Here is a 26242-nt window from a genome sequence, read left to right as displayed (position 1 = left end):
AAAGGCCAAAAGGCACAATACCATCTTCACATGTCACAACTAGTGTATCGGACTCTCCTGTAATAAACATTACCACTTTTAGATGGGGCCCATATAATTGGTCCCAACAGTCGACAACAATTCCTTCACTGAAATAATAGATTGTTAGTGGTCACTCACAACACAGCAATATAAATCTGTCATTGGGTACTGTCAAACTCTCAGAGCACAGTCCAGGGATGTATTCATTCTGCCTAATGGGTTCAAAACATTTCCCAACTAAAACTATAGTTGCTATTGGACAAATACAAGTAGGATTCATTTGCTTCTGTTTTTAAGAGACCCTTTTTTTTAACAACATAATTGTCAGAATGAATACACTAGTTCAGTGTGTTCTGGTTGAGTTCAGACCCTCTACAGCCCATCCTGATGTTCCAGTTCAGTCTCGGTGTGGGTTGGTTCACGACTTCCACTCCAGACGTTCTAGGTTTCTCCAGAACATTAGCACGAGACTACAATGTAATCGCAAGACTAGTCAATTCACTTGTGTTTGGCCTTAGTGGCCAGAGCCTGTAGGTTAGCCGGTCCTCCCCACACTGTCCCGAACACGTCCCTCTCAGTCCCCAGGGCCACCTCCAGGGGGAGCTCTCTCCCAGACACCACCACGCTCTTTATGGCTCTGATGACCGGGGCTGGACCCGCGGTGTAGCATCCCAACCACTGCTCTGCCTCCAGGAGGGCATTGGCTCCAGACCCAGCCAGGGAACCTTCCAGGACCCTGTCCGCAAGCCCAATCTGAAGCCCCATCTCTGGGTCTATTTTCAAAGCGCCACCCAGCATCTTCAGGGCGTTCTGGCCGCCTACGATGCGTACCAATCTAGCTGCACCGCCCCAACCAGGGACCAGACCCATGTGTTTATGGACAAACTGGATCACACCGCCCGGCGCCATCAACCTAGCAGGGAGAGACCGGGAACGTTTGTTTTTTTAGAGATTGGAAACTTGGTGGATTTGTTTTTTTAATATTTCTAGAAAATGCCTTTTTATGTGAACTCTACTTTTCTCCACTATCTGGATGTAGGCCTAAAGGTTAATAAACACAATGGTGATATCTATGGACAGTGAGTCACGTTACTGTACCTAAAGTCACAGGCAGTAGTGAGTTCAGCTCCTCCCCCCAGTGCGTTCCCTTCCACCAGAGCTACAGACAACAGAGGTAGCCTTCAACAGAGAACACGTGGGTTAGTGTGGCACAGAGCATCTGGTGTGACACGCCGATCTAGAACCATCTACCACAGAGGGTAGTGTGTAACTACCTCAGTAGTCTGGTCAGGGCATTCTGCATGAACGTACACATCTTCATCCCATCCTGAAAGACAAGACGCTTTGTTTTAGACCAGGAGGTCCAACTCATTCCATGGAGGGCCTGGTAGTGTCTGCTGGTTTTTGGGGGGGGGGGGGTTCCTTTCAATTAAGACCTAGACAACCAGGTGAGGGGACTTCCTGACTAATTAGTGACCTTAATTCATCAACCAAGGAAGGAAAGAAGCACACTCGGTTTAGGAAGTCAGATTGGATGGAAGTAGGAGTGCCCCAATACAAATGTGACTGAATAAAAACTGTTCACTGAGCTTTCTACTGGTCTTTCAGAGAGAGAACCTCAGAGAGACTGACCTGAGGGTTGGATATATCTCTGACAACATTGAGGACTGACCTGAGGGTTGGATATATCTCTGACAACATTGAGGACTGGCCTGAGGGTTGGCTATATCTCTGACAACATTGAGGACTGACCTGAGGGTTGGATATATCTCTGACAACATTGAGGACTGGCCTGAGGGTTGGCTATATCTCTGACAACATTGAGGACTGACCTGAGGGTTAGATATATCTCTGACAACATTGAGGACTGACCTGAGGGTTGGATATATCTCTGACAACATTGAGGACTGACCTGAGGGTTGGATATATCTCTGACAACATTGAGGACTGGCCTGAGGGTTGGCTATATCTCTGACAACATTGAGGACTGACCTGAGGGTTGGATATATCTCTGACAGCATTGAGGACTGACCTGAGGGTTAGATATATCTCTGACAACATTGAAAACTGACCTGAGGATTGGATATAGCCCTGACTGCGTTGAGGTCTGACCCAGAGCAGAATGTCCCAGCAGCCCCCTGGATGATGAGACCTTTGCCCTCCGTCCACTCCTCTAGCTGGGACACCCTCTCCTCCAGCTCCACCATCATGGAACCTGGAGAAAACAGGGTAGTGTTCAGTAGGGATAAAACGTTTTGAACCTGAATGAAACAGGGAGGTACAACCTGAACATGTTCAATATGAGGTGGAGGATTGACGAGAGACAAACTGCTTCTCTTCTAGTTTTCATGAGAAATATTACTGTGATGAAAATTCTAGATAGTCTGTCTAATCAAATAACATTCAGCTCAGACACCCATACATACCCCACAAGACATGCCACCAGGGGTCTCTTCAGACACCCATACATACCCCACAAGACATGCCACCAGGGGTCTCTTCAGACACCCATACATACCCCACAAGACATGCCACCAGGGGTCTCTTCAGACACCTATACATACCCCACAAGACATGCCACCAGGGGTCTCTTCAGACACCTATACATACCCCACAAGACATGCCACCAGGTGTCTCTTCAGACATTCATACATACCCCACAAGACATGCCACCAGGGGTCTCTTTAGACATTCATACCTACCCCACAAGACCTGCCACCAGGGGTCTCTTCAGACACCCAGACATACCCCACAAGACATGCCACCAGGGGTCTCTTCAGACACCTATACATACCCCACAAGACATGCCACCAGGGGTCTCCACACATTCATACATACCCCACAAGACATGCCACCAGGGGTCTCTTCAGACACCCATACATACCCCACAAGACCTGCCACCAGGGGTCTCTTCAGACACCCAGACATACCCCACAAGACATGCAACCAGGGGTCTCTTCAGACACCTATACATACCCCACAAGACATGCCACCAGGGGTCTCTTCACACATTCATACATACCTCACAAGACATGCCACCAGGGGTCTCTTCAGACACCCATACATACCCCACAAGACATGCCACCAGGGGTCTCTTCAGACACCCATATATAACCCACAAGACATTCCACCAGGGGTCTCTTCAGACACCAAGACATACCCCACTAGACATGCCACCAGGTGTCTCCTCAGACACCTATACACATGCCACCAGGGGTCTATTCAGACATTCATACCTACCCCACAAGACCTGCCACCAGGGGTCTCTTCAGACACCCAGACATACCCCACAAGACATGCCACCAGGGGTCCCTTCACAGTTCCCAAGTCCAAACTGAATTCACGGCAAAGCACAGTATTACACAGAGCCATGATCGCATGGAACTCCCATCTCCCAATTACAGCTCCCAGCGAACAGCAAAATTACCTTTTAAAAAAAACCCAGATTAAACAATATCTCATGGAATGACGGAAAATGTGAGGGGACACAAACAAACACACATTGTTTTGTTGTATTGTTAAATGGTTTTGTAATTGTAAGTCCTTGTCCATCAGTGTATCAGTGTTCTGTTGTCATGTTTTGTGTTGTTTTTGTGGACCTCCCAGAATGAGCAGCTGCTGCTTCTGCAAAAGCTAATGGAGATCCAAATAAACACGTTTTTTTTTTGTTGGTCATCTGTTGCTAAACGTTTTGCTACAGTGTGCCCTACTCAACACAACCCAGTTCATTGAGCACCAGCCCCCTTAGTTCCACTGTCATTCTCAGGAGAAACAAAGAGTCGGAAATATAAAGTGAAATATATTTCACTCCGTTTGGTGAAGAGAAAACCGAAGAGAATCGGAGTGATATTTAGTCTGAATTGCAGGTCAGCAAAGAGCAACACTCGGATCAATTTATACAATATAACATTAGGCAGTGCTTCCATACCAGAGAAAGCGTTCATGCGAGCAGGGTTGTTGACGGTCAGTACCGCGATGCCCGACTCCTGTTTGACAAGGTCTATAGATCCCCCAGGGAAAGCTTGGAGTTTCTCTCTGATCTCCTTCTCCTGGAACCCCTTGGCAGCGGTGTAAACTGATCCAATCCCCCTGAGGAGGTTCTGCCCCCAGGCACCAGGCCGACTGCCCCCGAGGAGGTGCTGCCCACAGGCACCAAGCCGAATGCCCCCGAGGAGGTGCTGCCTGGCTGCAGACAGAACCATGCTGCTACCAGGGAAAGGTAGGAGAGAAGGATGGAGGGATAGAAACAGACAGGAGAGGGACTGAGGAAGAGGAGGAGAGAGAGAAACAAAAAGGAGAGGAAGAGCAAGGGAGGGAAACAGAGAGGAATCAGCACTGTTATTGAACTGTAAAAACAGTTGGCCAGAGTTGGTTGCTAGGTCGTATGTGTGCAGCTACCAGTCCATAATAGTCCTCTGTCTGTGCTAACTGAGGCAGATAGACAGTAGCTCAGGTCCAAGGGCATGCGTCCGGTCCCAACTAAGAGATCTACGCATGCGCATCTGGCCCGTGCAGAGGCACCTTATTGTTGTTGCCTTTGAGCGATGGGCAAGAGCTAGCTAAACTAACCATGTCCTTCAGTTATATCCCCTTTATAAAAATGTGGATTTCTAAAAGCGTAGACTTTAACATCCCCAAAAGTACTGTGGAAAAAACGTCCCTAACAACCTGATAATTAGGTGATATAACATAAGAAGCGACATCTTAAAATATTTCACAAACCTGTGCTGTTTGATAGCTCAATGTTGTGGTGTTACATTGAAACCTCGCCCCCCGGAAACATGAACCAGTGAACAAGGAACTTGGCCAGCTGCACTTCGCTGGAACCGACACACGAGGGCAAGCGAACACTACCATCGTTCAGAATGATTGATTCTATGTAGTTTTACTAAAGAGAATTGTGGTATACACTCTTTAACCTTTATTTAATTAGGCAAGTCAGTTAAGAACAACATTTTAATTACAATGACAGCCTATCAACAGCCAAAAGGCCTTCTGCGGGGACAGGGGCTGAACAAAATTAAAGAAATAAAAAATACATTTAAAAAAAAATGGAAATACACCCTCCTGATATCCCCTCCTTTCCTCTCTCCCTCCTCCTGATATCCCCTCCTTTCCTCTCTCCCTCCTCCTGATATCCCCTCCTTTCCTCTCTCCCTCCTCCTGATATCCCCTCCTTTCCTCTCTCCCTCCTCCTGATATCCCCACCTTTCCTCTCTCCCTCCTCCTGATATCCCCTCCTTTCCTCTCTCCCTCCTCCTGATATCCCCACCTTTCCTCTCTCCCTCCTCCTGATATCCCCTCCTTTCCTCTCTCCCTCCTCCTGATATCCCCACCTTTCCTCTCTCCCTCCTCCTGATATCCCCACCTTTCCTCTCTCTCTCCTCCTGATATCCCCACCTTTCCTCTCTCTCTCCTCCTGATATCCCCTCCTTTCCTCTCTCCCTCCTCCTGATATCCCCTCCTTTCCTCTCTCCCTCCTCCTGATATCCCCTCCTTTCCTCTCTCCCTCCTCCTGATATCACCACCTTTCCTCTCTCCCTCCTCCTGATATCCCCACCTTTCCTCTCTCCCTCCTCCTGATATCCCCACCTTTCCTCTCTCCCTCCTCCTGATATCCCCACCTTTCCTCTCTCCCTCCTCCTGATATCCCCACCTTTCCTCTCTCCCTCCTCCTGATATCCCCACCTTTCCTCTCTCCCTCCTCCTGATATCCCCACCTTTCCTCTCTCCCTCCTCCTGATATCCCAACCTTTCCTCTCTCCCTCCTCCTGATATCCCCACCTTTCCTCTCTCCCTCCTCCTGATATCCCCACCTTTCCTCTCTCCCTCCTCCTGATATCCCCTCCTTTCCTCTCTCCCTCCTCCTGATATCACCACCTTTCCTCTCTCCCTCCTCCTGATATCCCCACCTTTCCTCTCTCCCTCCTACTGATATCCCCACCTTTCCTCTCTCCCTCCTCCTGATATCCCCACCTTTCCTCTCTCCCTCCTCCTGATATCCCCACCTTTCCTCTCTCCCTCCTCCTGATATCCCAACCTTTCCTCTCTCCCTCCTCCTGATATCCCCACCTTTCCTCTCTCCCTCCTCCTGATATCCCAACCTTTCCTCTCTCCCTCCTCCTGATATCCCCACCTTTCCTCTCTCCCTCCTCCTGATATCCCCACCTTTCCTCTCTCCCTCCTCCTGATATCCCCACCTTTCCTCTCTCCCTCCTCCTGATATCCCCTCCTTTCCTCTCTCCCTCCTCCTGATATCCCCTCCTTTCCTCTCCCTCCTCCTGATATCCCCTCCTTTCCTCTCTCCCTCCTCCTGATATCCCCTCCTTTCCACTCTCCCTCCTCCTGATATCCCCACCTTTCCTCTCTCCCTCCTCCTGATATCACCACCTTTCCTCTCTCCCTCCTCCTGATATCCCCACCTTTCCTCTCTCCCTCCTCCTGATATCCCCACCTTTCCTCTCTCCCTCCTCCTGATATCCCCACCTTTCCTCTCTCCCTCCTCCTGATATCCCCACCTTTCTTCTCTCCCTCCTCCTGATATCCCCACCTTTCCTCTCTCCCTCCTCCTGATATCCCCACCTTTCCTCTCTCCCTCCTCCTGATATCACTACCTTTCCTCTCTCCCTCCTCCTGATATCACCACCTTTCCTCTCTCTCTCCTCCTGATATCCCCACCTTTCCTCTCTCCCTCCTCCTGATATCCCCTCCTTTCCTCTCTCCCTCCTCCTGATATCCCCTCCTTTCCTCTCTCCCTCCTCCTGATATCCCCTCCTTTCCTCTCTCCCTCCTCCTGATATCCCCTCCTTTCCTCTCTCCCTCCTCCTGATATCCCCTCCTTTCCTCTCTCCCTCCTCCTGATATCCCCACCTTTCCTCTCTCCCTCCTCCTGATATCACCACCTTTCCTCTCTCCCTCCTCCTGATATCCCCACCTTTCCTCTCTCCCTTCTCCTGATATCCCCACCTTTCCTCTCTCCCTCCTCCTGATATCCCCACCTTTCCTCTCTCCCTCCTCCTGATATCCCCACCTTTCCTCTCTCCCTCCTCCTGATATCCCCACCTTTCCTCTCTCCCTCCTCCTGATATCACCACCTTTCCTCTCTCCCTCCTCCTGATATCCCCACCTTTCCTCTCTCCCTCCTCCTGATATCTCCACCTTTCCTCTCTCCCTCCTCCTGATATCTCCACCTTTCCTCTCTCCCTCCTCCTGATATCCCCACCTTTCCTCTCTCCCTCCTCCTGATATCCCCACCTTTCCTCTCTCCCTCCTCCTGATATCCCCACCTTTCCTCTCTACCTCCTCCTGATATCCCCAACTTTCTTCTCTCCCTCCTCCTGATATCACCACCTTTCCTCTCTCCCTCTTCCTGATATCCCCATCTTCCCTCTCTCCCTCCTCCTGATATCCCCACCTCTCTCCCTCCTCCTGATATCCCCACCTCTCTCCCTCCTCCTGATATCCCCACCTTTCCTCTCTCCCTCCTCCTGATATCCCCACCTTTCCTCTCTACCTCCTCCTGATACCCCCACCTCTCTACCTCCTCCTGATATCCCCACCTTTCCTCTCTACCTCCTCCTGATATCCCCACCTTACCTCTCTCCCTCCTCCTGATATCCCCACCTTTCCTCTCTCCCTCCTCCTGATATCCCCACCTTTCCTCTCTCCCTCCTCCTGATATCCCCACCTTTCCTCTCTACCTCCTCCTGATATCCCCAACTTTCTTCTCTCCCTCCTCCTGATATCACCACCTTTCCTCTCTCCCTCTTCCTGATATCCCCATCTTTCCTCTCTCCCTCCTCCTGATATCCCCACCTCTCTCCCTCCTCCTGATATCCCCACCTCTCTCCCTCCTCCTGATATCCCCACCTTTCCTCTCTCCCTCCTCCTGATATCCCCACCTTTCCTCTCTCCCTCCTCCTGATATCCCCACCTCTCTCCCTCCTCCTGATATCCCCACCTTTCCTCTCTACCTCCTCCTGATATCCCCACCTTACCTCTCTCCCTCCTCCTGATATCCCCACCTTTCCTCTCTACCTCCTCCTGATATCCCCACCTTTCCTCTCTACCTTCTCCTGATATCCCCACCTTTCCTCTCTACCTCCTCCTGATATCCCCACCTTTCCTCTCTACCTCCTCCTGATATCCCCACCTTTCTTCTCTCCCTCCTCCTGATATCCCCACCTCTCTCCCTCCTCCTGATATCCCCACCTTTCCTCTCTACCTCCTCCTGATATCCCCACCTTTCCTCTCTACCTCCTCCTGATATCCCCACCTTACCTCTCTCCCTCCTCCTGATATCCCCACCTTTCCTCTCTCCCTCCTCCTGATATCCCCACCTTTCCTCTCTCCCTCCTCCTGATATCCCCACCTTTCCTCTCTACCTCCTCCTGATATCCCCAACTTTCTTCTCTCCCTCCTCCTGATATCACCACCTTTCCTCTCTCCCTCTTCCTGATATCCCCATCTTTCCTCTCTCCCTCCTCCTGATATCCCCACCTCTCTCCCTCCTCCTGATATCCCCACCTCTCTCCCTCCTCCTGATATCCCCACCTTTCCTCTCTCCCTCCTCCTGATATCCCCACTTTCCTCTCTCCCTCCTCCTGATATCCCCACCTCTCTCCCTCCTCCTGATATCCCCACCTTTCCTCTCTACCTCCTCCTGATATCCCCACCTTACCTCTCTCCCTCCTCCTGATATCCCCACCTTTCCTCTCTACCTCCTCCTGATATCCCCACCTTTCCTCTCTACCTTCTCCTGATATCCCCACCTTTCCTCTCTACCTCCTCCTGATATCCCCACCTTTCCTCTCTACCTCCTCCTGATATCCCCACCTTTCTTCTCTCCCTCCTCCTGATATCCCCAACTTTCTTCTCTCCCTCCTCCTGATATCACCACCTTTCCTCTCTCCCTCTTCCTGATATCCCCATCTTTCCTCTCTCCCTCCTCCTGATATCCCCACCTCTCTCCCTCCTCCTGATATCCCCACCTCTCTCCCTCCTCCTGATATCCCCACCTTTCCTCTCTCCCTCCTCCTGATATCCCCACTTTCCTCTCTCCCTCCTCCTGATATCCCCACCTCTCTCCCTCCTCCTGATATCCCCACCTTTCCTCTCTACCTCCTCCTGATATCCCCACCTTACCTCTCTCCCTCCTCCTGATATCCCCACCTTTCCTCTCTACCTCCTCCTGATATCCCCACCTTTCCTCTCTACCTTCTCCTGATATCCCCACCTTTCCTCTCTACCTCCTCCTGATATCCCCACCTTTCCTCTCTACCTCCTCCTGATATCCCCACCTTTCTTCTCTCCCTCCTCCTGATATCCCCACCTCTCTCCCTCCTCCTGATATCCCCACCTTTCCTCTCTACCTCCTCCTGATATCCCCACCTTTCCTATCTACCTCCTCCTGATATCCCCACCTTTCCTCTCTCCCTCCTCCTGATATCCCCACCTTTCCTCTCTACCTCCTCCTGATATCCCCAACTTTCTTCTCTCCCTCCTCCTGATATCACCACCTTTCCTCTCTCCCTCTTCCTGATATCCCCATCTTTCCTCTCTCCCTCCTCCTGATATCCCCACCTCTCTCCCTCCTCCTGATATCCCCACCTCTCTCCCTCCTCCTGATATCCCCACCTTTCCTCTCTCCCTCCTCCTGATATCCCCACCTTTCCTCTCTCCCTCCTCCTGATATCCCCACCTCTCTCCCTCCTCCTGATATCCCCACCTTTCCTCTCTACCTCCTCCTGATATCCCCACCTTACCTCTCTCCCTCCTCCTGATATCCCCACCTTTCCTCTCTACCTCCTCCTGATATCCCCACCTTTCCTCTCTACCTTCTCCTGATATCCCCACCTTTCCTCTCTACCTCCTCCTGATATCCCCACCTTTCCTCTCTACCTCCTCCTGATATCCCCACCTTTCTTCTCTCCCTCCTCCTGATATCCCCACCTCTCTCCCTCCTCCTGATATCCCCACCTTTCCTCTCTACCTCCTCCTGATATCCCCACCTTTCCTCTCTACCTCCTCCTGATATCCCCACCTTACCTCTCTCCCTCCTCCTGATATCCCCACCTTTCCTCTCTCCCTCCTCCTGATATCCCCACCTTTCCTCTCTCCCTCCTCCTGATATCCCCACCTTTCCTCTCTACCTCCTCCTGATATCCCCAACTTTCTTCTCTCCCTCCTCCTGATATCACCACCTTTCCTCTCTCCCTCTTCCTGATATCCCCATCTTTCCTCTCTCCCTCCTCCTGATATCCCCACCTCTCTCCCTCCTCCTGATATCCCCACCTCTCTCCCTCCTCCTGATATCCCCACCTTTCCTCTCTCCCTCCTCCTGATATCCCCACTTTCCTCTCTCCCTCCTCCTGATATCCCCACCTCTCTCCCTCCTCCTGATATCCCCACCTTTCCTCTCTACCTCCTCCTGATATCCCCACCTTACCTCTCTCCCTCCTCCTGATATCCCCACCTTTCCTCTCTACCTCCTCCTGATATCCCCACCTTTCCTCTCTACCTTCTCCTGATATCCCCACCTTTCCTCTCTACCTCCTCCTGATATCCCCACCTTTCCTCTCTACCTCCTCCTGATATCCCCACCTTTCTTCTCTCCCTCCTCCTGATATCCCCACCTCTCTCCCTCCTCCTGATATCCCCACCTTTCCTCTCTACCTCCTCCTGATATCCCCACCTTTCCTATCTACCTCCTCCTGATATCCCCACCTTTCCTCTCTCCCTCCTCCTGATATCCCCACCTTTCCTCTCTCCCTCCTCCTGATATCCCCACCTCTCTCCCTCCTCCTGATATCCCCACCTTTCTTCTCTACCTCCTCCTGATATCACCACCTTTCTTCTCTCCCTCCTCCTGATATCCCCACCTTTCTTCTCTACCTCCTCCTGATATCCCCACCTTTCTTCTCTCCCTCCTCCTGATATCCCCACCTTTCTTCTCTACCTCCTCCTGATATCCCCACCTTTCTTCTCTACCTCCTCCTGATATCCCCACCTTTCCTCTCTCCCTCCTCCTGATATCCCCACCTTTCCTCTCTCCCTCCTCCTGATATCCCCACCTTTCCTCTCTCCCTCCTCCTGATATCCCCACCTTTCCTCTCTCCCTCCTCCTGATATCCCCACTTTCCTCTCTCCCTCCTCCTGATATCCCCACCTCTCTCCCTCTTCCTGATATCCCCATCTTCCCTCTCTCCCTCCTCCTGATATCCCCACCTCTCTCCCTCCTCCTGATATCCCCACCTCTCTCCCTCCTCCTGATATCCCCACCTTTCCTCTCTCCCTCCTCCTGATATCCCCACCTTTCCTCTCTACCTCCTCCTGATACCCCCGCCTCTCTACCTCCTCCTGATATCCCCACCTTTCCTCTCTACCTCCTCCTGATATCCCCACCTTACCTCTCTCCCTCCTCCTGATATCCCCACCTTTCCTCTCTCCCTCCTCCTGATATCCCCACCTTTCCTCTCTCCCTCCTCCTGATATCCCCACCTTTCCTCTCTACCTCCTCCTGATATCCCCAACTTTCTTCTCTCCCTCCTCCTGATATCACCACCTTTCCTCTCTCCCTCTTCCTGATATCCCCATCTTTCCTCTCTCCCTCCTCCTGATATCCCCACCTCTCTCCCTCCTCCTGATATCCCCACCTCTCTCCCTCCTCCTGATATCCCCACCTTTCCTCTCTCCCTCCTCCTGATATCCCCACCTTTCCTCTCTCCCTCCTCCTGATATCCCCACCTCTCTCCCTCCTCCTGATATCCCCACCTTTCCTCTCTACCTCCTCCTGATATCCCCACCTTACCTCTCTCCCTCCTCCTGATATCCCCACCTTTCCTCTCTACCTCCTCCTGATATCCCCACCTTTCCTCTCTACCTTCTCCTGATATCCCCACCTTTCCTCTCTACCTCCTCCTGATATCCCCACCTTTCCTCTCTACCTCCTCCTGATATCCCCACCTTTCTTCTCTCCCTCCTCCTGATATCCCCACCTCTCTCCCTCCTCCTGATATCCCCACCTTTCCTCTCTACCTCCTCCTGATATCCCCACCTTTCCTCTCTACCTCCTCCTGATATCCCCACCTTACCTCTCTCCCTCCTCCTGATATCCCCACCTTTCCTCTCTCCCTCCTCCTGATATCCCCACCTTTCCTCTCTCCCTCCTCCTGATATCCCCACCTTTCCTCTCTACCTCCTCCTGATATCCCCAACTTTCTTCTCTCCCTCCTCCTGATATCACCACCTTTCCTCTCTCCCTCTTCCTGATATCCCCATCTTTCCTCTCTCCCTCCTCCTGATATCCCCACCTCTCTCCCTCCTCCTGATATCCCCACCTCTCTCCCTCCTCCTGATATCCCCACCTTTCCTCTCTCCCTCCTCCTGATATCCCCACTTTCCTCTCTCCCTCCTCCTGATATCCCCACCTCTCTCCCTCCTCCTGATATCCCCACCTTTCCTCTCTACCTCCTCCTGATATCCCCACCTTACCTCTCTCCCTCCTCCTGATATCCCCACCTTTCCTCTCTACCTCCTCCTGATATCCCCACCTTTCCTCTCTACCTTCTCCTGATATCCCCACCTTTCCTCTCTACCTCCTCCTGATATCCCCACCTTTCCTCTCTACCTCCTCCTGATATCCCCACCTTTCTTCTCTCCCTCCTCCTGATATCCCCACCTCTCTCCCTCCTCCTGATATCCCCACCTTTCCTCTCTACCTCCTCCTGATATCCCCACCTTTCCTATCTACCTCCTCCTGATATCCCCACCTTTCCTCTCTCCCTCCTCCTGATATCCCCACCTTTCCTCTCTCCCTCCTCCTGATATCCCCACCTCTCTCCCTCCTCCTGATATCCCCACCTTTCTTCTCTACCTCCTCCTGATATCACCACCTTTCCTCTCTCCCTCCTCCTGATATCCCCACCTTTCTTCTCTACCTCCTCCTGATATCCCCACCTTTCTTCTCTCCCTCCTCCTGATATCCCCACCTTTCTTCTCTACCTCCTCCTGATATCCCCACCTTTCTTCTCTACCTCCTCCTGATATCCCCACCTTTCCTCTCTCCCTCCTCCTGATATCCCCACCTTTCCTCTCTCCCTCCTCCTGATATCCCCACCTTTCCTCTCTCCCTCCTCCTGATATCCCCACCTTTCCTCTCTACCTCCTCCTGATATCCCCAACTTTCTTCTCTCCCTCCTCCTGATATCACCACCTTTCCTCTCTCCCTCTTCCTGATATCCCCATCTTCCCTCTCTCCCTCCTCCTGATATCCCCACCTCTCTCCCTCCTCCTGATATCCCCACCTCTCTCCCTCCTCCTGATATCCCCACCTCTCTCCCTCCTCCTGATATCCCCACCTTTCCTCTCTCCCTCCTCCTGATATCCCCACCTTTCCTCTCTCCCTCCTCCTGATTTTCATTTATTTGTGGGGGAAAAAAAATCTTTGCAGTTCACTTTATATTCATGTAAGGGTTGTCTCCTTAGTTTAGCAGATTGGATGTTTGATATAAAACACACACCAACCATAATTCTGCCATAGCGTCTCCACACAGTGTGTAAGATCACATGGCAGTAGGAACAGAGCTTCCTTCTGCCTGCCTCCATTCATTCCCCTGTTATAAACAAAGCACTCTGTCTGAGGAACACATTCAGCTTGCAGGTCCTTATTCAGTCAGGAGAGGAGGCTTTTGTAATAACACATAGTTGGTTACCCCCCCCCCCCCCCCCCCCCCCGTTGGTTACCCCCCCCCCAGCAGAGAGGTTGGATTCAGAACTCAGATTACAGTAAATCAACTTCTCTCAATTGATATGGGATTGGTCCCATATCAACACTAACCCAATCTGACTGATCCCGAGAGAAGGCCAGGCTTATTCTACAATCACACATACTGATAGTGCTTCTGAAGTGCAGCTCTTTCATCTATGGGTCGGCCTGTATCTGTAGAATGCCCTGTTTCTTGTTTCGTCACTCTGGGCTCTGGTCAAACTGTGTCCCAATGGGCCCTGTTCAAACTGTGTCCCAATGGGCCCTGGTCAAACTGTGTCCCAATGGGCCCTGGTCAAAGGTGGTGCATTAAATAGGACATACTGCATTCCAACGGGCCCTGTGATGTCACCTCTCCAGGGTAGTTAAATGTGTGATGTCATCTCTTCAGGGTAGTTAAATGTGTGATGTCATCTCTTCAGGGTAGTTAAATGTGTGATGTCATCTCTTCAGGGTAGTTAAATGTGTGATGTCATCTCTCCAGGGTAGTTAAATGTGTGATGTCATCTCTCCAGGGTAGTTACATGTGTGATGTCACCTATCCAGGGTAGTTAAATATGTGATGTCACCTCTCCAGGGTAGTTACATGTGTGATGTCACCTCTCCAGGGTAGTTGCATGTATGATGTCATCTCTCCAGGGTAGTTAAATGTGTGATGTCATCCCTCCAGGGTAGTTAAATGTGTGATGTCATACTGTTTATACTGTGTCTAACTCAGGTGATGTTTATACTGTATCTAACTCAGGTGATGTTTATACTGTGTCTAACAGGTGATGTTTATACTGTGTCTAACTCAGGTGATGTTTATACTGTGTCTAACTCAGGTGATGTTTATACTGTGTCTAACAGGTGATGTTTATACTGTATCTAACAGGTGATGTTTATACTGTGTCTAACAGGTGATGTTTATACTGTGTCTAACTCAGGTGATGTTTATACTGTGTCTAACAGGTGATGTTTATACTGTGTCTAACAGGTGATGTTTATACTGTGTCTAACAGGTGATGTTTATACTGTATCTAACTCAGGTGATGTTTATACTGTGTCTAACTCAGGTGATGTTTATACTGTGTCTAACAGGTGATGTTTATACTGTATCTAACAGGTGATGTTTATACTGTATCTAACTCAGGTGATGTTTATACTGTCTAACTCAGGTGATGTTTATACTGTGTCTAACAGGTGATGTTTATACTGTGTCTAACAGGTGATGTTTATACTGTATCTAACTCAGGTGATGTTTATACTGTCTAACTCAGGTGATGTTTATACTGTGTCTAACTCAGGTGATGTTTATACTGTATCTAACTCAGGTGATGTTTATACTGTGTCTAACTCAGGTGATGTTTATACTGTATCTAACTCAGGTGATGTTTATACTGTGTCTAACTCAGGTGATGTTTATACTGTATCTAACAGGTGATGTTTATACTGTATCTAACAGGTGATGTTTATACTGTGTCTAACAGGTGATGTTTATACTGTGTCTAACTCAGGTGATGTTTATACTGTGTCTAACTCAGGTGATGTTTATACTGTGTCTAACAGGTGATGTTTATACTGTGTCTAACAGGTGATGTTTATGCTGTGTCTAACAGGTGGTGTTTATACTGTGTCTAACAGGTGATGTTTATACTGTGTCTAACAGGTGATGTTTATACTGTATCTAACAGGTGATGTTTATACTGTATCTAACAGGTGATGTTTATACTGTGTCTAACAGGTGATGTTTATACTGTGTCTAACAGGTGATGTTTATACTGTGTCTAACAGGTGATGTTTATACTGTGTCTAACTCAGGTGATGTTTATACTGTGTCTAACAGGTGATGTTTATACTGTGTCTAACAGGTGATGTTTATACTGTGTCTAACAGGTGATGTTTATACTGTGTCTAACAGGTGATGTTTATACTGTGTCTAACAGGTGATGTTTATACTGTATCTAACTCAGATGATGTTTATACTGTATCTAACAGGTGTTTATACTGTGTCTAACAGGTGATGTTTATACTGTGTCTAACAGGTGATGTTTATACTGTATCTAACAGGTGATGTTTATACTGTATCTAACAGGTGATGTTTATACTGTGTCTAACTCAAGTGATGTTTATACGGTGTCTAACAGGTGATGTTTATACTGTATCTAACTCAGGTGATGTTTATACTGTATCTAACAGGTGATGTTTATACTGTGTCTAACTCAGGTGATGTTTATTCTGCGAAAACACAATAAGACATAAAGAGAGGGAGACGAGGAGCCACTGAGCTGAACAAACTGATAGCCAATAGCCGCCCTGTAACGGTAAGGAGCCACTGAGCTGAACGACCTGATAGCCAATAGCAGCCCTGTAACGGTAAGGAGCTACTGAGCTGGACGACCTGATAGCCAATAGCCGCCCTGTAACGGTAAGGAGCCACTGAGCTGAACAACCTGATAGCCAATAGCAGCCCTGTAACGGTAAGGAGCCACTGAGCTGAACAACCTGATAGCCAATAGCAGCCCTGTAACGGTAAGGAGCCACTGAGCTGAACAACCTGATAGCCAATAGCAGCCCTGTAACGGTAAGGAGCCACTGAGCTGAACAACCTGATAGCCAATAGCAGCCCTGTAACGGTAAGGAGCCACTGAGCTGAACAACCTGATAGCCAATAGCAGCCCTGTAACGGTAAGGAGCTACTGAGCTGAACAACCTGATAGCCAATAGCAGCCCTGTAACGGTAAGAAGGTAAGAATAGCAAGACAAACATACAGACATATTGTAGATGTCTGACTCTGGCCACAGAAGGGAGGACTGTCGCTACTGGTAGGATAGTATCGTCATGGAGACAGCAAGTTATAAGTCCATAGACTGATGGGGAGAGAGGGAGACGGGACGCCCCCAGGTGGTGAAGGTAGGCAACAACACCTCCACTACGCTGATCCTCAACACCGGGGGCCCCACAAGGGTGCATGCTCACCCCCCCCCCCCTCCCCCCCCTGTACTCTCTGTTCACCCATGACTGGTTTGAAGACGACACAACAGTAGTAGGCCTGATTACCAACGACGGCGAGACCGCCTACAGGGAGGAGGTGAGGGCACTGGGAGAGTGGTGCTAGAAAAATAACCTCTCCCTCAACGTCAACACAAAGAAGGATCTGACCGTGGAGTACAGGATGCAACAGAGAGAGCACGCCCCCCGTCCACATCACAGACAACCTGATATGGTCCAGCCACGCAGACAGTGTGGCAAAGAAGTCGCAACAGAGCCTCTTCAACCTCAGGAGGCTGAAGAAATTTGTCTTGGTCCCTAAGACCCTCACAAACGTCTACAGATGCACCATTGAGAGTGAATACCAGACCTGTGAATAGCAGTCCTGTGAATAGCAGTCCTGTGAATACCAGACCTGTGAATACCAGACCTGTGAATATCAGACCTGTGAATACCAGACCTGTGAATACCAGACCTGTGAATACCAGACCTGTGAATAGCAGTCCTGTGAATAGCAGTCCTGTGAATACCAGACCTGTGAACATCAGACCTGTGAATACCAGACCTGTGCATATCAGACCTGTGAATAGCAGTCCTGTGAATAGCAGTCCTGTGAATAGCAGACCTGTGAATAGCAGACCTGTGAATACCAGACCTGTGAATAGCAGACCTGTGAATAGCAGACCTGTGAATAGCAGACCTGTGAATAGCAGACCTGTGAATACGGACAATGAACACAATTGCATTTTATCGATGGCAAATTGAATGCACAGAGATACCGTGACGAGATCCTGAGGCCCCACTGTCGTGCCATTCATCCTCCTCCATCACCTCATGTTTCATTCCAGACTCTGGGACCCTATCCCAGTCGTTCCAGACTCTAGGACTCTGCCCAACCCCAGTCGTTCCAGACTCTAGGACTCTGCCCAACCCTAGTCGTTCCAGACTCTAGGACTCTGCTCTATCCCAGTCATTCCAGACTCTGGGACTCTGCCCAACCCCAGTCGTTCCAGACTCTAGGACTCTGCCCAACCCTAGTCGTTCCAGACTCTAGGACTCTGCTCTATCCCAGTCATTCCAGACTCTGGGACTCTGCCCTACCCTAGTCGTTCCAGACTCTAGGACTCTGCTCTATCCCAGTCATTCCAGACTCTGGGACTCTGCCCTACCCTAGTCGTTCCAGACTCTAGGACTCTGCTCTATCCCAGTCATTCCAGACTCTGGGACTCTGCCCTACCCTAGTCGTTCCAGACTCTAGGACTCTGCTCTATCCCAGTCATTCCAGACTATGGGACTTTGCCCTATCCCAGTCGTTCCAGACTCTGGGACTCTGCCCTATCCCAGTCCTTCCAGACTCTGGGACTCTGCCCTATCCCAGTCATTCCAGACTCTGGGACTCTGCCCTATCCCAGTCATTCCAGACTCTGGGACTCTGCCCTATCCCAGTCGTTCCAGACTCTGGGACTCTGCCCTATCCCAGTCATTCCAGACTCTGGGACTCTGCCCTATCCCAGTCGTTCCAGACTCTAGGACTCTGCTCTATCCCAGTCATTCCAGACTATGGGACTTTGCCCTATCCCAGTCGTTCCAGACTCTGGGACTCTGCCCTATCCCAGTCCTTCCAGACTCTGGGACTCTGCCCTATCCCAGTCATTCCAGACTCTGGGACTCTGCCCTATCCCAGTCGTTCCAGACTCTGGGACTCTGCCCTATCCCAGTCGTTCCAGACTCTGGGACTCTGCCCTATCCCAGTCGTTCCAGACTCTAGGACTCTGCTCTATCCCAGTCGTTCCAGACTCTGGGACTCTGCCCTATCCCAGTCGTTCCAGACTCTGGGACTCTGCCCAATCCCAGTCATTCCAGACTCTGGGACTCTGCCCTACCCCAGTCATTCCAGACTCTAGGACTCTGCCCTACCCCAGTCATTCCAGACTCTGCCCTATCCCAGTCATTCCAGACTCTAGGACTCTGCTCTATCCCAGTCGTTCCAGACTCTGGGACTCTGCCCTATCCCAGTCGTTCCAGACTCTAGGACTCTGCTCTATCCCAGTCGTTCCAGACTCTAGGACTCTGCTCTATCCCAGTCGTTCCAGACTCTGGGACTCTGCCCTATCCCAGTCGTTCCAGACTCTGGGACTCTGCCCAATCCCAGTCATTCCAGACTCTGGGACTCTGCCCTACCCCAGTCATTCCAGACTCTAGGACTCTGCCCTACCCCAGTCATTCCAGACTCTGCCCTATCCCAGTCATTCCAGAGTCTAGGACTCTGCCCTATCCCAGTCGTTCCAGACTCTGGGACTCTGCCCTATCCCAGTCATTCCAGACTATGGGACTTTGCCCTATCCCAGTCATTCCAGAGTCTAGGACTCTGCCTTATCCCAGTCATTCCAGACTCTAGGACTCTGCCCTATCCCAGTCATTCCAGACTCTGGGACTCTGCCCTATCCCAGTCGTTCCAGACTCTGGGACTCTGCCCTACCCCAGTCGTTCCAGACTCTAGGACTCTGCTCTACCTCCTACTGTACGGAACAAGAAGTCACCAGGGTCAACAACCACCTGGATACTGAGTGACAGGACAGCCTTGTGGTCTCCTCAGGCAGGCAGTGGCAATTTAGTTAAACCAATTGGCATGGAGTGAGTGATGACACTATGTCGTCTGCTTGTCTGATAGGTCAGTTCTATACATATTGTATATACAGCACATCTCCATATATGGACGTGAATAATGAACCAAGCCTTTTGATCAAAGAGGAACAGGTTGAATGGGTTTAGGCTTGATCATCTATCCCGCTGAGGAGGATGTTACCATGCAGTTTCTGTTAGAGGATGGAGTCCGTCTGAAATTACAGTCAGGCTAATGGAGAGAGGAGCGTGTGGCTCTGAGAGAGAGAGAGAAACACAGAGAGAGAGGGAGGGAGGGAGGGGGGGATGGAGGGAGGGAGGGAGGGGGGGATGGAGGGAGGGAGGGAGGGGGGGGTGGAGGGAGGGAGGGAGGGGGGGGGGTGGAGGGAGGGAGGGGGGGGATGGAGGGAGGGAGGGAGGGGGAGGGAGGAGGGGGAGGGAGGGGGAGAGAGGCTGAGAGAGAGAAACAGAGGGAAGGAGTGAGGGAGACGGAAGAGGACAGGCCACTAAGTGATGCATCACCAGGTTGATACTCGGCTGTCTGCTGCAACACAGGAAGTCTGGGAATGTGCTGGAGTCAGCATGGTACTAAAACCTTCCTGAGATAAGACCCAGGACACACACACACACACACACACACACTCTCTCTTGCAGTTGAGTTGAATGTCAACGTGTCTGTTCAGTAGAATGTCTATTTCAGGGCAGGATGGATGGCAGGTTGGCAGATGCCACAGCCCTCAGTGGAACCCAAACCGCTGGGGCCCTAGGACTCCTAGAGAGAAGGGTCGGAGGTCAGGGTTCGGATGTCAGGGGTCGGAGGGCGGTGGGACACACACACACACGCTCGGGAACTTGTGGAGAGGACCTGTGGACCAGAGAACAGCTGTTTGAGAGGGAGTGCCCTAAACACCATAAAGATGCTGTCACAGCTGCTATAGTACAAGGTGTGTGTCTGTTCTTCGTGTGTGTGTGTGTGTGTGTCCGCTCTGTGTGTTTAGGAGACTGACTGTTGTTTGACAGGTAGTGTATGGAGCTAAATGTACCTACCCTACCATCTCTTTACCATGTCTATCTATATGTGACTGTCACTATGTAGAATGAAGATAGACAGCCCATGTCTGTCTGCCTGGTGGAGCTCTCCCCTGGGCCCATGTCTGTCTGCCTGGTGGAGCTCTCCCCTGGGCCCATGTCTGTCTGCCTGGTGGAGCTCTTCCCTGTGCCCATGTCTGTCTGCCTCGTGGAGCTCTCCCCTGGGCCCATGTCTGTCTGCCTGGTGGAGCTCTCCCCTGGGCCCATGTCTGTCTGCCTGGTGGAGCTCTCCCCTGGGCCCATGTCTGTCTGCCTGGTGGAGCTCTCCCCTGGGCCCATGTCTGTCTGCCTGGTGGAGCTCTCCCCTGGGCCCATGTCTGCCTGGTGGAGCTCTCCCCTGGGCCCATGTCTGTCTGCCTGGTGGAGCTCTCCCCTGGGCCCATGTCTGTCTGCCTGGTGGAGCTCTTCCCTGGGCCCATGTCTGTCTGCCTCGTGGAGCTCTCCCCTGGGCCCATGTCTGTCTGCCTGGTGGAGCTCTCCCCTGGGCCCATGTCTGTCTGCCTGGTGGAGCTCTCCCCTGGGCCCATGTCTGTCTGCCTGGTGGAGCTCTCCCCTGGGCCCATGTCTGTCTGTCACTATGCAGAATGAAGTCCAGGTTTGTTTACTGTTTTTACAGACTGACTGGGTGCTTAGGCGAACACGTGAGCCCCCTCCCTCCCACGTCCCACCCAGACCCAGACTTAGAAACAGGAACCCATCCCAGGGAAGGAGAGGTCAGGACTGGGCTTCTATCACCAGACCCAGACCCAGGAACCCATCCCAGGGAAGGAGAAGTCAGGACTGGGCTTCTATCACCAGACTCAGACCCAGGAACCCATCCCAGGGAAGGAGAGGTCAGGACTGGGCTTCTATCACCAGACCCAGACCCAGGAACCCATCCCAGGGAAGGAGAGGTCAGGACTGGGCTTCTATCACCAGACCCAGAAACAGGAACCCATCCCAGGGAAGGAGAGGTCAGGACTGGGCTTCTATCACCAGACCCAGACACAGGAACCCATCCCAGGGAAGGAGAGGTCAGGACTGGGCTTCTATCACCAGACCCAGAAACAGGAACCCATCCCAGGGAAGGAGAGGTCAGGACTGGGCTTCTATCACCAGACCCAGTGGAGGGGTAGGATTTCAGGCACCGAGACATCGTGGCTAAACGCATGCTATTTCTATCAGCGCAGGGTGCCAAGTTTAGACAGCCTGGGCTCAGGTGTCTGTCCACCACCTGGGTTCAACTACTATTTGAAATCATTTCATTCAGCTTGCCTGGCTTAACGGACCAATAGGAAAAGGTGCCAAAACAATAAACCCCACACAGCTGGCTCTCTAGGAAGGCTAGAGAAAACACTCAAAAGGTATTTGAAAGATTTTAAGTAGTGTTTAACCCAGGTCTGCCCCCCCCCCCCCCCCCCCGGCTCCAGGGAGCCGGGTCTGGTCCCCCACCCCCCAGGGAGCCGGGTCTGGCCCCCCCCCAGGGAGCCGGGTCTGTCCCCCCCCCCCCCCCCCCCCCCCCCCCCCCAGGGAGGGAGGGAGGGAGGGAGGGAGGGAATAGGGAATCTAGGCCTGCGTCCCAAACGGCTCCCTATTTCCTATATAGTGCACTACTTTTGATCAGGGCCCTGGAGTCCAAAGTCTTGTTTTAAAGTAGTGCACTTCATAGGGAATAAGGTATATGCTATTTGGGACGTAAATCAGCCCAGTCAACTCCTGAGTCCCTGGAGTAGACGGATGAAATCAACCCCCCCTTCAGAATGATGGATCAGCCCGGTCAACTCCTGAGTCCCTGGAGTAGACGGATGAAATCAACCCCCCCTTCAGAATGATGGATCAGCCCGGTCAACTCCTGAGTCCCTGGAGTAGACGGATGAAATCAACCCCCCCTTCAGAATGATGGATCAGCCCAGTCAACTCCTGAGTCCCTGGAGTAGACGGATGAAATCAACCCCCTCTTCAGAATGATGGATCAGCCCGGCAACTTGTGGGATAGTTGTCATCGCCATGGTAATCGCTCAAACGGGAAGGAAGCAGATGATTGGCTGGGTGTCAAAGTGGATCAAATCAAATCAAATCTATATTGGTCACATATTTATCAGATGTTATGGTGGGTGTAGAGAAATGTTTATGTTCTCAGTTCCGACAACTCAGTAGTCTAAATACCTGACAATACAAAACATATTTATCAGATGTTATGGTGGGTGGAGAGAAATGTTTATGTTCTCAGCTCCAACAACTCAGTAGTCTAAATACCTGACAATACAAAACATATTTATCAGATGTTATGGTGGGTGTAGAGAAATGTTTATGTTCTCAGCTCCAACAACTCAGTAGTCTAAATACCTGACAATACAAAACATATTTATCAGATGTTATGGTGGGTGGAGAGAAATGTTTATGTTCTCAGCTCCAACAACTCAGTAGTCTAAATACCTGACAATACAAAACATATTTATCAGATGTTATGGTGGGTGTAGAGAAATGTTTATGTTCTCAGCTCCAACAACTCAGTAGTCTAAATACCTGACAATACAAAACATATTTATCAGATGTTATGGTGGGTGGAGAGAAATGTTTATGTTCTCAGCTCCAACAACTCAGTAGTCTAAATACCTGACAATACAAAACATATTTATCAGATGTTATGGTGTAGAGAAATGTTTATGTTCTCAGTTCCAACAACTCAGTAGTCTAAATACCTGACAATACAAAACATATTTATCAGATGTTATGGTGTAGAGAAATGTTTATGTTCTCAGCTCCAACAACTCAGTAGTCTAAATACCTGACAATACAAAACATATTTATCAGATGTTATGGTGGGTGGAGAGAAATGTTTATGTTCTCAGTTCCAACAACTCAGTAGTCTAAATACCTGACAATACAAAACATATTTATCAGATGTTATGGTGGGTGGAGAGAAATGTTTATGTTCTCAGCTCCAACAACTCAGTAGTCTAAATACCTGACAATACAAAACATATTTATCAGATGTTATGGTGGGTGTAGAGAAATGTTTATGTTCTCAGCTCCGACAACTCAGTAGTCTAAATACCTGACAATACAAAACATATTTATCAGATGTTATGGTGGGTGGAGAGACATGTTTATGTTCTCAGCTCCAACAACTCAGTAGTCTAAATACCTGACAATACAAAACATATTTATCAGATGTTATGGTGGGTGGAGAGAAATGTTTATGTTCTCAGCTCCAACAACTCAGTAGTCTAAATACCTGAAAATACAAAACATATTTATCAGATGTTATGGTGGGTGTAGAGAAATGTTTATGTTCTCAGTTCCAACAACTCAGTAGTCTAAATACCTGAAAATACAAAACATATTTATCCGATGTTATGGTGGGTGTAGAGAAATGTTTATGTTCTCAGCTCCAACAACTCAGTAGTCTAAATACCTGACAATACAAAACATATTTATCAGATGTTATGGTGGGTGGAGAGAAATGTTTATGTTCTCAGTTCCAACAACTCAGTAGTCTAAATACCTGACAATACAAAACATATTTATCAGATGTTATGGTGGGTGGAGAGAAATGTTTATGTTCTCAGCTCCAACAACTCAGTAGTCTAAATACCTGACAATACAAAACATATTTATCAGATGTTATGGTGGGTGTAGAGAAATGTTTATGTTCTCAGCTCCAACAACTCAGTAGTCTAAATACCTGAAAATACAAAACATATTTATCAGATGTTATGGTGGAGAGAAATGTTTATGTTCTCAGCTCCAACAACTCAGTAGTCTAAATACCTGACAATACAAAACATATTTATCAGATGTTATGGTGGGTGTAGAGAAATGTTTATGTTCTCAGCTCCAACAACTCAGTAGTCTAAATACCTGACAATACAAAACATATTTATCAGATGTTATGGTGGGTGGAGAGAAATGTTTATGTTCTCAGCTCCAACAACTCAGTAGTCTAAATACCTGACAATACAAAACATATTTATCAGATGTTATGGTGGGTGGAGAGAAATGTTTATGTTCTCAGCTCCAACAACTCAGTAGTCTAAATACCTGACAATACAAAACATATTTATCAGATGTTATGGTGGGTGGAGAGAAATGTTTATGTTCTCAGTTCCAACAACTCAGTAGTCTAAATACCTGACAATACAAAACATATTTATCAGATGTTATGGTGGGTGGAGAGAAATGTTTATGTTCTCAGCTCCAACAACTCAGTAGTCTAAATACCTGAAAATACAAAACACGAAACCCCCCCCCCCCCAAAAAACGTTTCAAAAACAGGATTTTTGAATATGAGAAGAATACACATTATTATTATTATTATAATATAAATTGTAATCCAGACGTATTAAGAAGTAGACGGTAAATATGTAGCTACATTTATTACACAAATTAAAAACAGCAAAGGCATCACGTTCATGATATAGACACGAGGTCACGAGGTCACGAGGTCACCACCACATCGACTCAACAGACTGTAGTCAATAGGGCCGGGTAGGTAACCATCGGTTACAGAGACCACGAGGTCACGAGGTCACCACCACGTCGATTCAACAGACTGTGGTATTAGTCAATAGGGCCGGGTAGGTAACCATCGGTTACAGAGACCACAAGGTCACGAGGTCACCACCACGTCGATTCAACAGACTGTGGTATTAGTCAATAGGGCCGGGTAGGTAACCATCGGTTACAGAGACCACAAGGTCACGAGGTCACCACCACGTCGATTCAACAGACTGTGGTATTAGTCAATAGGGCCGGGTAGGTAACCATCGGTTACAGAGACCACGAGGTCACGAGGTCACCACCACATCGACTCAACAGACTGTAGTCAATAGGGCCGGGTAGGTAACCATCGGTTACAGAGACCACGAGGTCACGACCACGTCGATTCAACAGACTGTGGTATTAGTCAATAGGGCCGGGTAGGTAACCATCGGTTACAGAGACCACCAGTAGAAAGGGTTTGTTGTCCATTTCATCAAGTTAAAAATAAAATTTAAAAATATATTTAAAAAAAAGGGGTCATTCTGCTATTAGTAAAGTGTTTTTTTTGTATGAACTGCAGATTGCCCCTTTAAGCATGGCCCCCCCCAACAAACAGGAAGCGCTAACACACAAGGAGCTAGTCGGCTATCCTGCCCGACAACAGCCGGCGATGTCCAATCAAATAAAAGCATAGAAACTCATCAGTCCTTTTTTTTTTTTATAGAGAGAAGAGAAGCTGTAGACGACACCTTTGGTAAATATGAAGAAACAGGCCCGTTTTATGTAATCCATCTGATATCAGAAAGGTAAAGAATAACGAACATTTATTCTGTAATACTGTAATTATTATGCAACATGTCAAGTTAAAGAGAGTATGTGAAATGAAAGGCGTTGAATATATTAGCCTCCTAAATGGCACCCTATTCCCTATTTAGTGCACTACTTTTGACCAAAAAGCCCCCTATGGCACTATGGGCTCTGGTCTAAAATAGTGCGCACTATATAGGGAATAGGGTGCCATTTGGGATGCACATTAAGCCACAGAGGTACAGTCAGCATTGGGGATCCTGGAGTTGCTATAGTAGAATACATGAAACGTCTCCTCCGCTAGTCGATGAGATTACATTCTGAAGATGATCGGTGAACCAACTCCACGTTGGTCCACAGCTGAAGCTCTTGGATCGTCTGATTGGTTGTAGAAGTAACAGTCTCGGTACGTATAGAGGCGGTGGAGGAAAAGGTCCCCCCCATCCCCCCCCAACCCCCCACCCCCACCCGACTCGTACCTTCGATGTGAAGGAATCAAGGAA

The 26242-nt window shown here is 49.5% G+C and overlaps 2 protein-coding genes across 5 annotated transcripts in view; both read right to left on the bottom strand.

Moving 5' to 3' along the window:
- Nucleotides 1-492: 492 nt before the first annotated feature.
- On the bottom strand, nt 493-4859 carry echdc1 (enoyl CoA hydratase domain containing 1). The gene is made up of 6 exons (XM_036938002.1): nt 4744-4859; nt 3950-4283; nt 2094-2236; nt 1296-1348; nt 1120-1200; nt 493-934 (listed from the first exon to the last, which is right to left on the bottom strand). The coding sequence occupies exons 2-6, from the start codon at nt 4221-4223 to the stop codon at nt 520-522; spliced, it is 966 nt and encodes a 321-aa protein (XP_036793897.1). The 5' UTR covers nt 4224-4283; nt 4744-4859; the 3' UTR covers nt 493-519.
- A 19941-nt stretch (nt 4860-24800) lies between these two features.
- The window catches only part of soga3a (SOGA family member 3a), a 44975-nt gene continuing 43533 nt past the window's right edge, over nt 24801-26242 (bottom strand). For all 4 annotated transcript variants that reach the window (XM_036937965.1, XM_036937970.1, XM_036937958.1 and 1 more), the window contains one exon: nt 24801-26242. This exon is cut by the window's right edge and continues 299 nt beyond it. The gene's annotated coding sequence lies outside the window, so the exon portion shown is untranslated.

This window comes from Oncorhynchus mykiss, chromosome 2 (genome assembly GCF_013265735.2).
Source record: "Oncorhynchus mykiss isolate Arlee chromosome 2, USDA_OmykA_1.1, whole genome shotgun sequence".
NCBI lineage: Eukaryota > Metazoa > Chordata > Actinopteri > Salmoniformes > Salmonidae > Oncorhynchus > Oncorhynchus mykiss.
Note: the sequence above shows the minus strand (reverse complement) of the source record. Positions and strands in the feature narration are given on the sequence as shown.

Coding starts and splice junctions, on each gene's coding strand:
- echdc1 (XM_036938002.1), bottom strand. CDS start 4,223: ATGGTTCTGTCTGCAGCCAGGCAGCACCTCCTCGGGGGCATTCGGCTT. Junction 1,201..1,295: donor GCCCTGACCAGACTACTGAG/GTAGTTACACAC, acceptor TCTCTGTTGAAG/GCTACCTCTGTTGTCTGTAG. Junction 935..1,119: donor ACTACTGCCTGTGACTTTAG/GTACAGTAACGT, acceptor TCTCCCTGCTAG/GTTGATGGCGCCGGGCGGTG.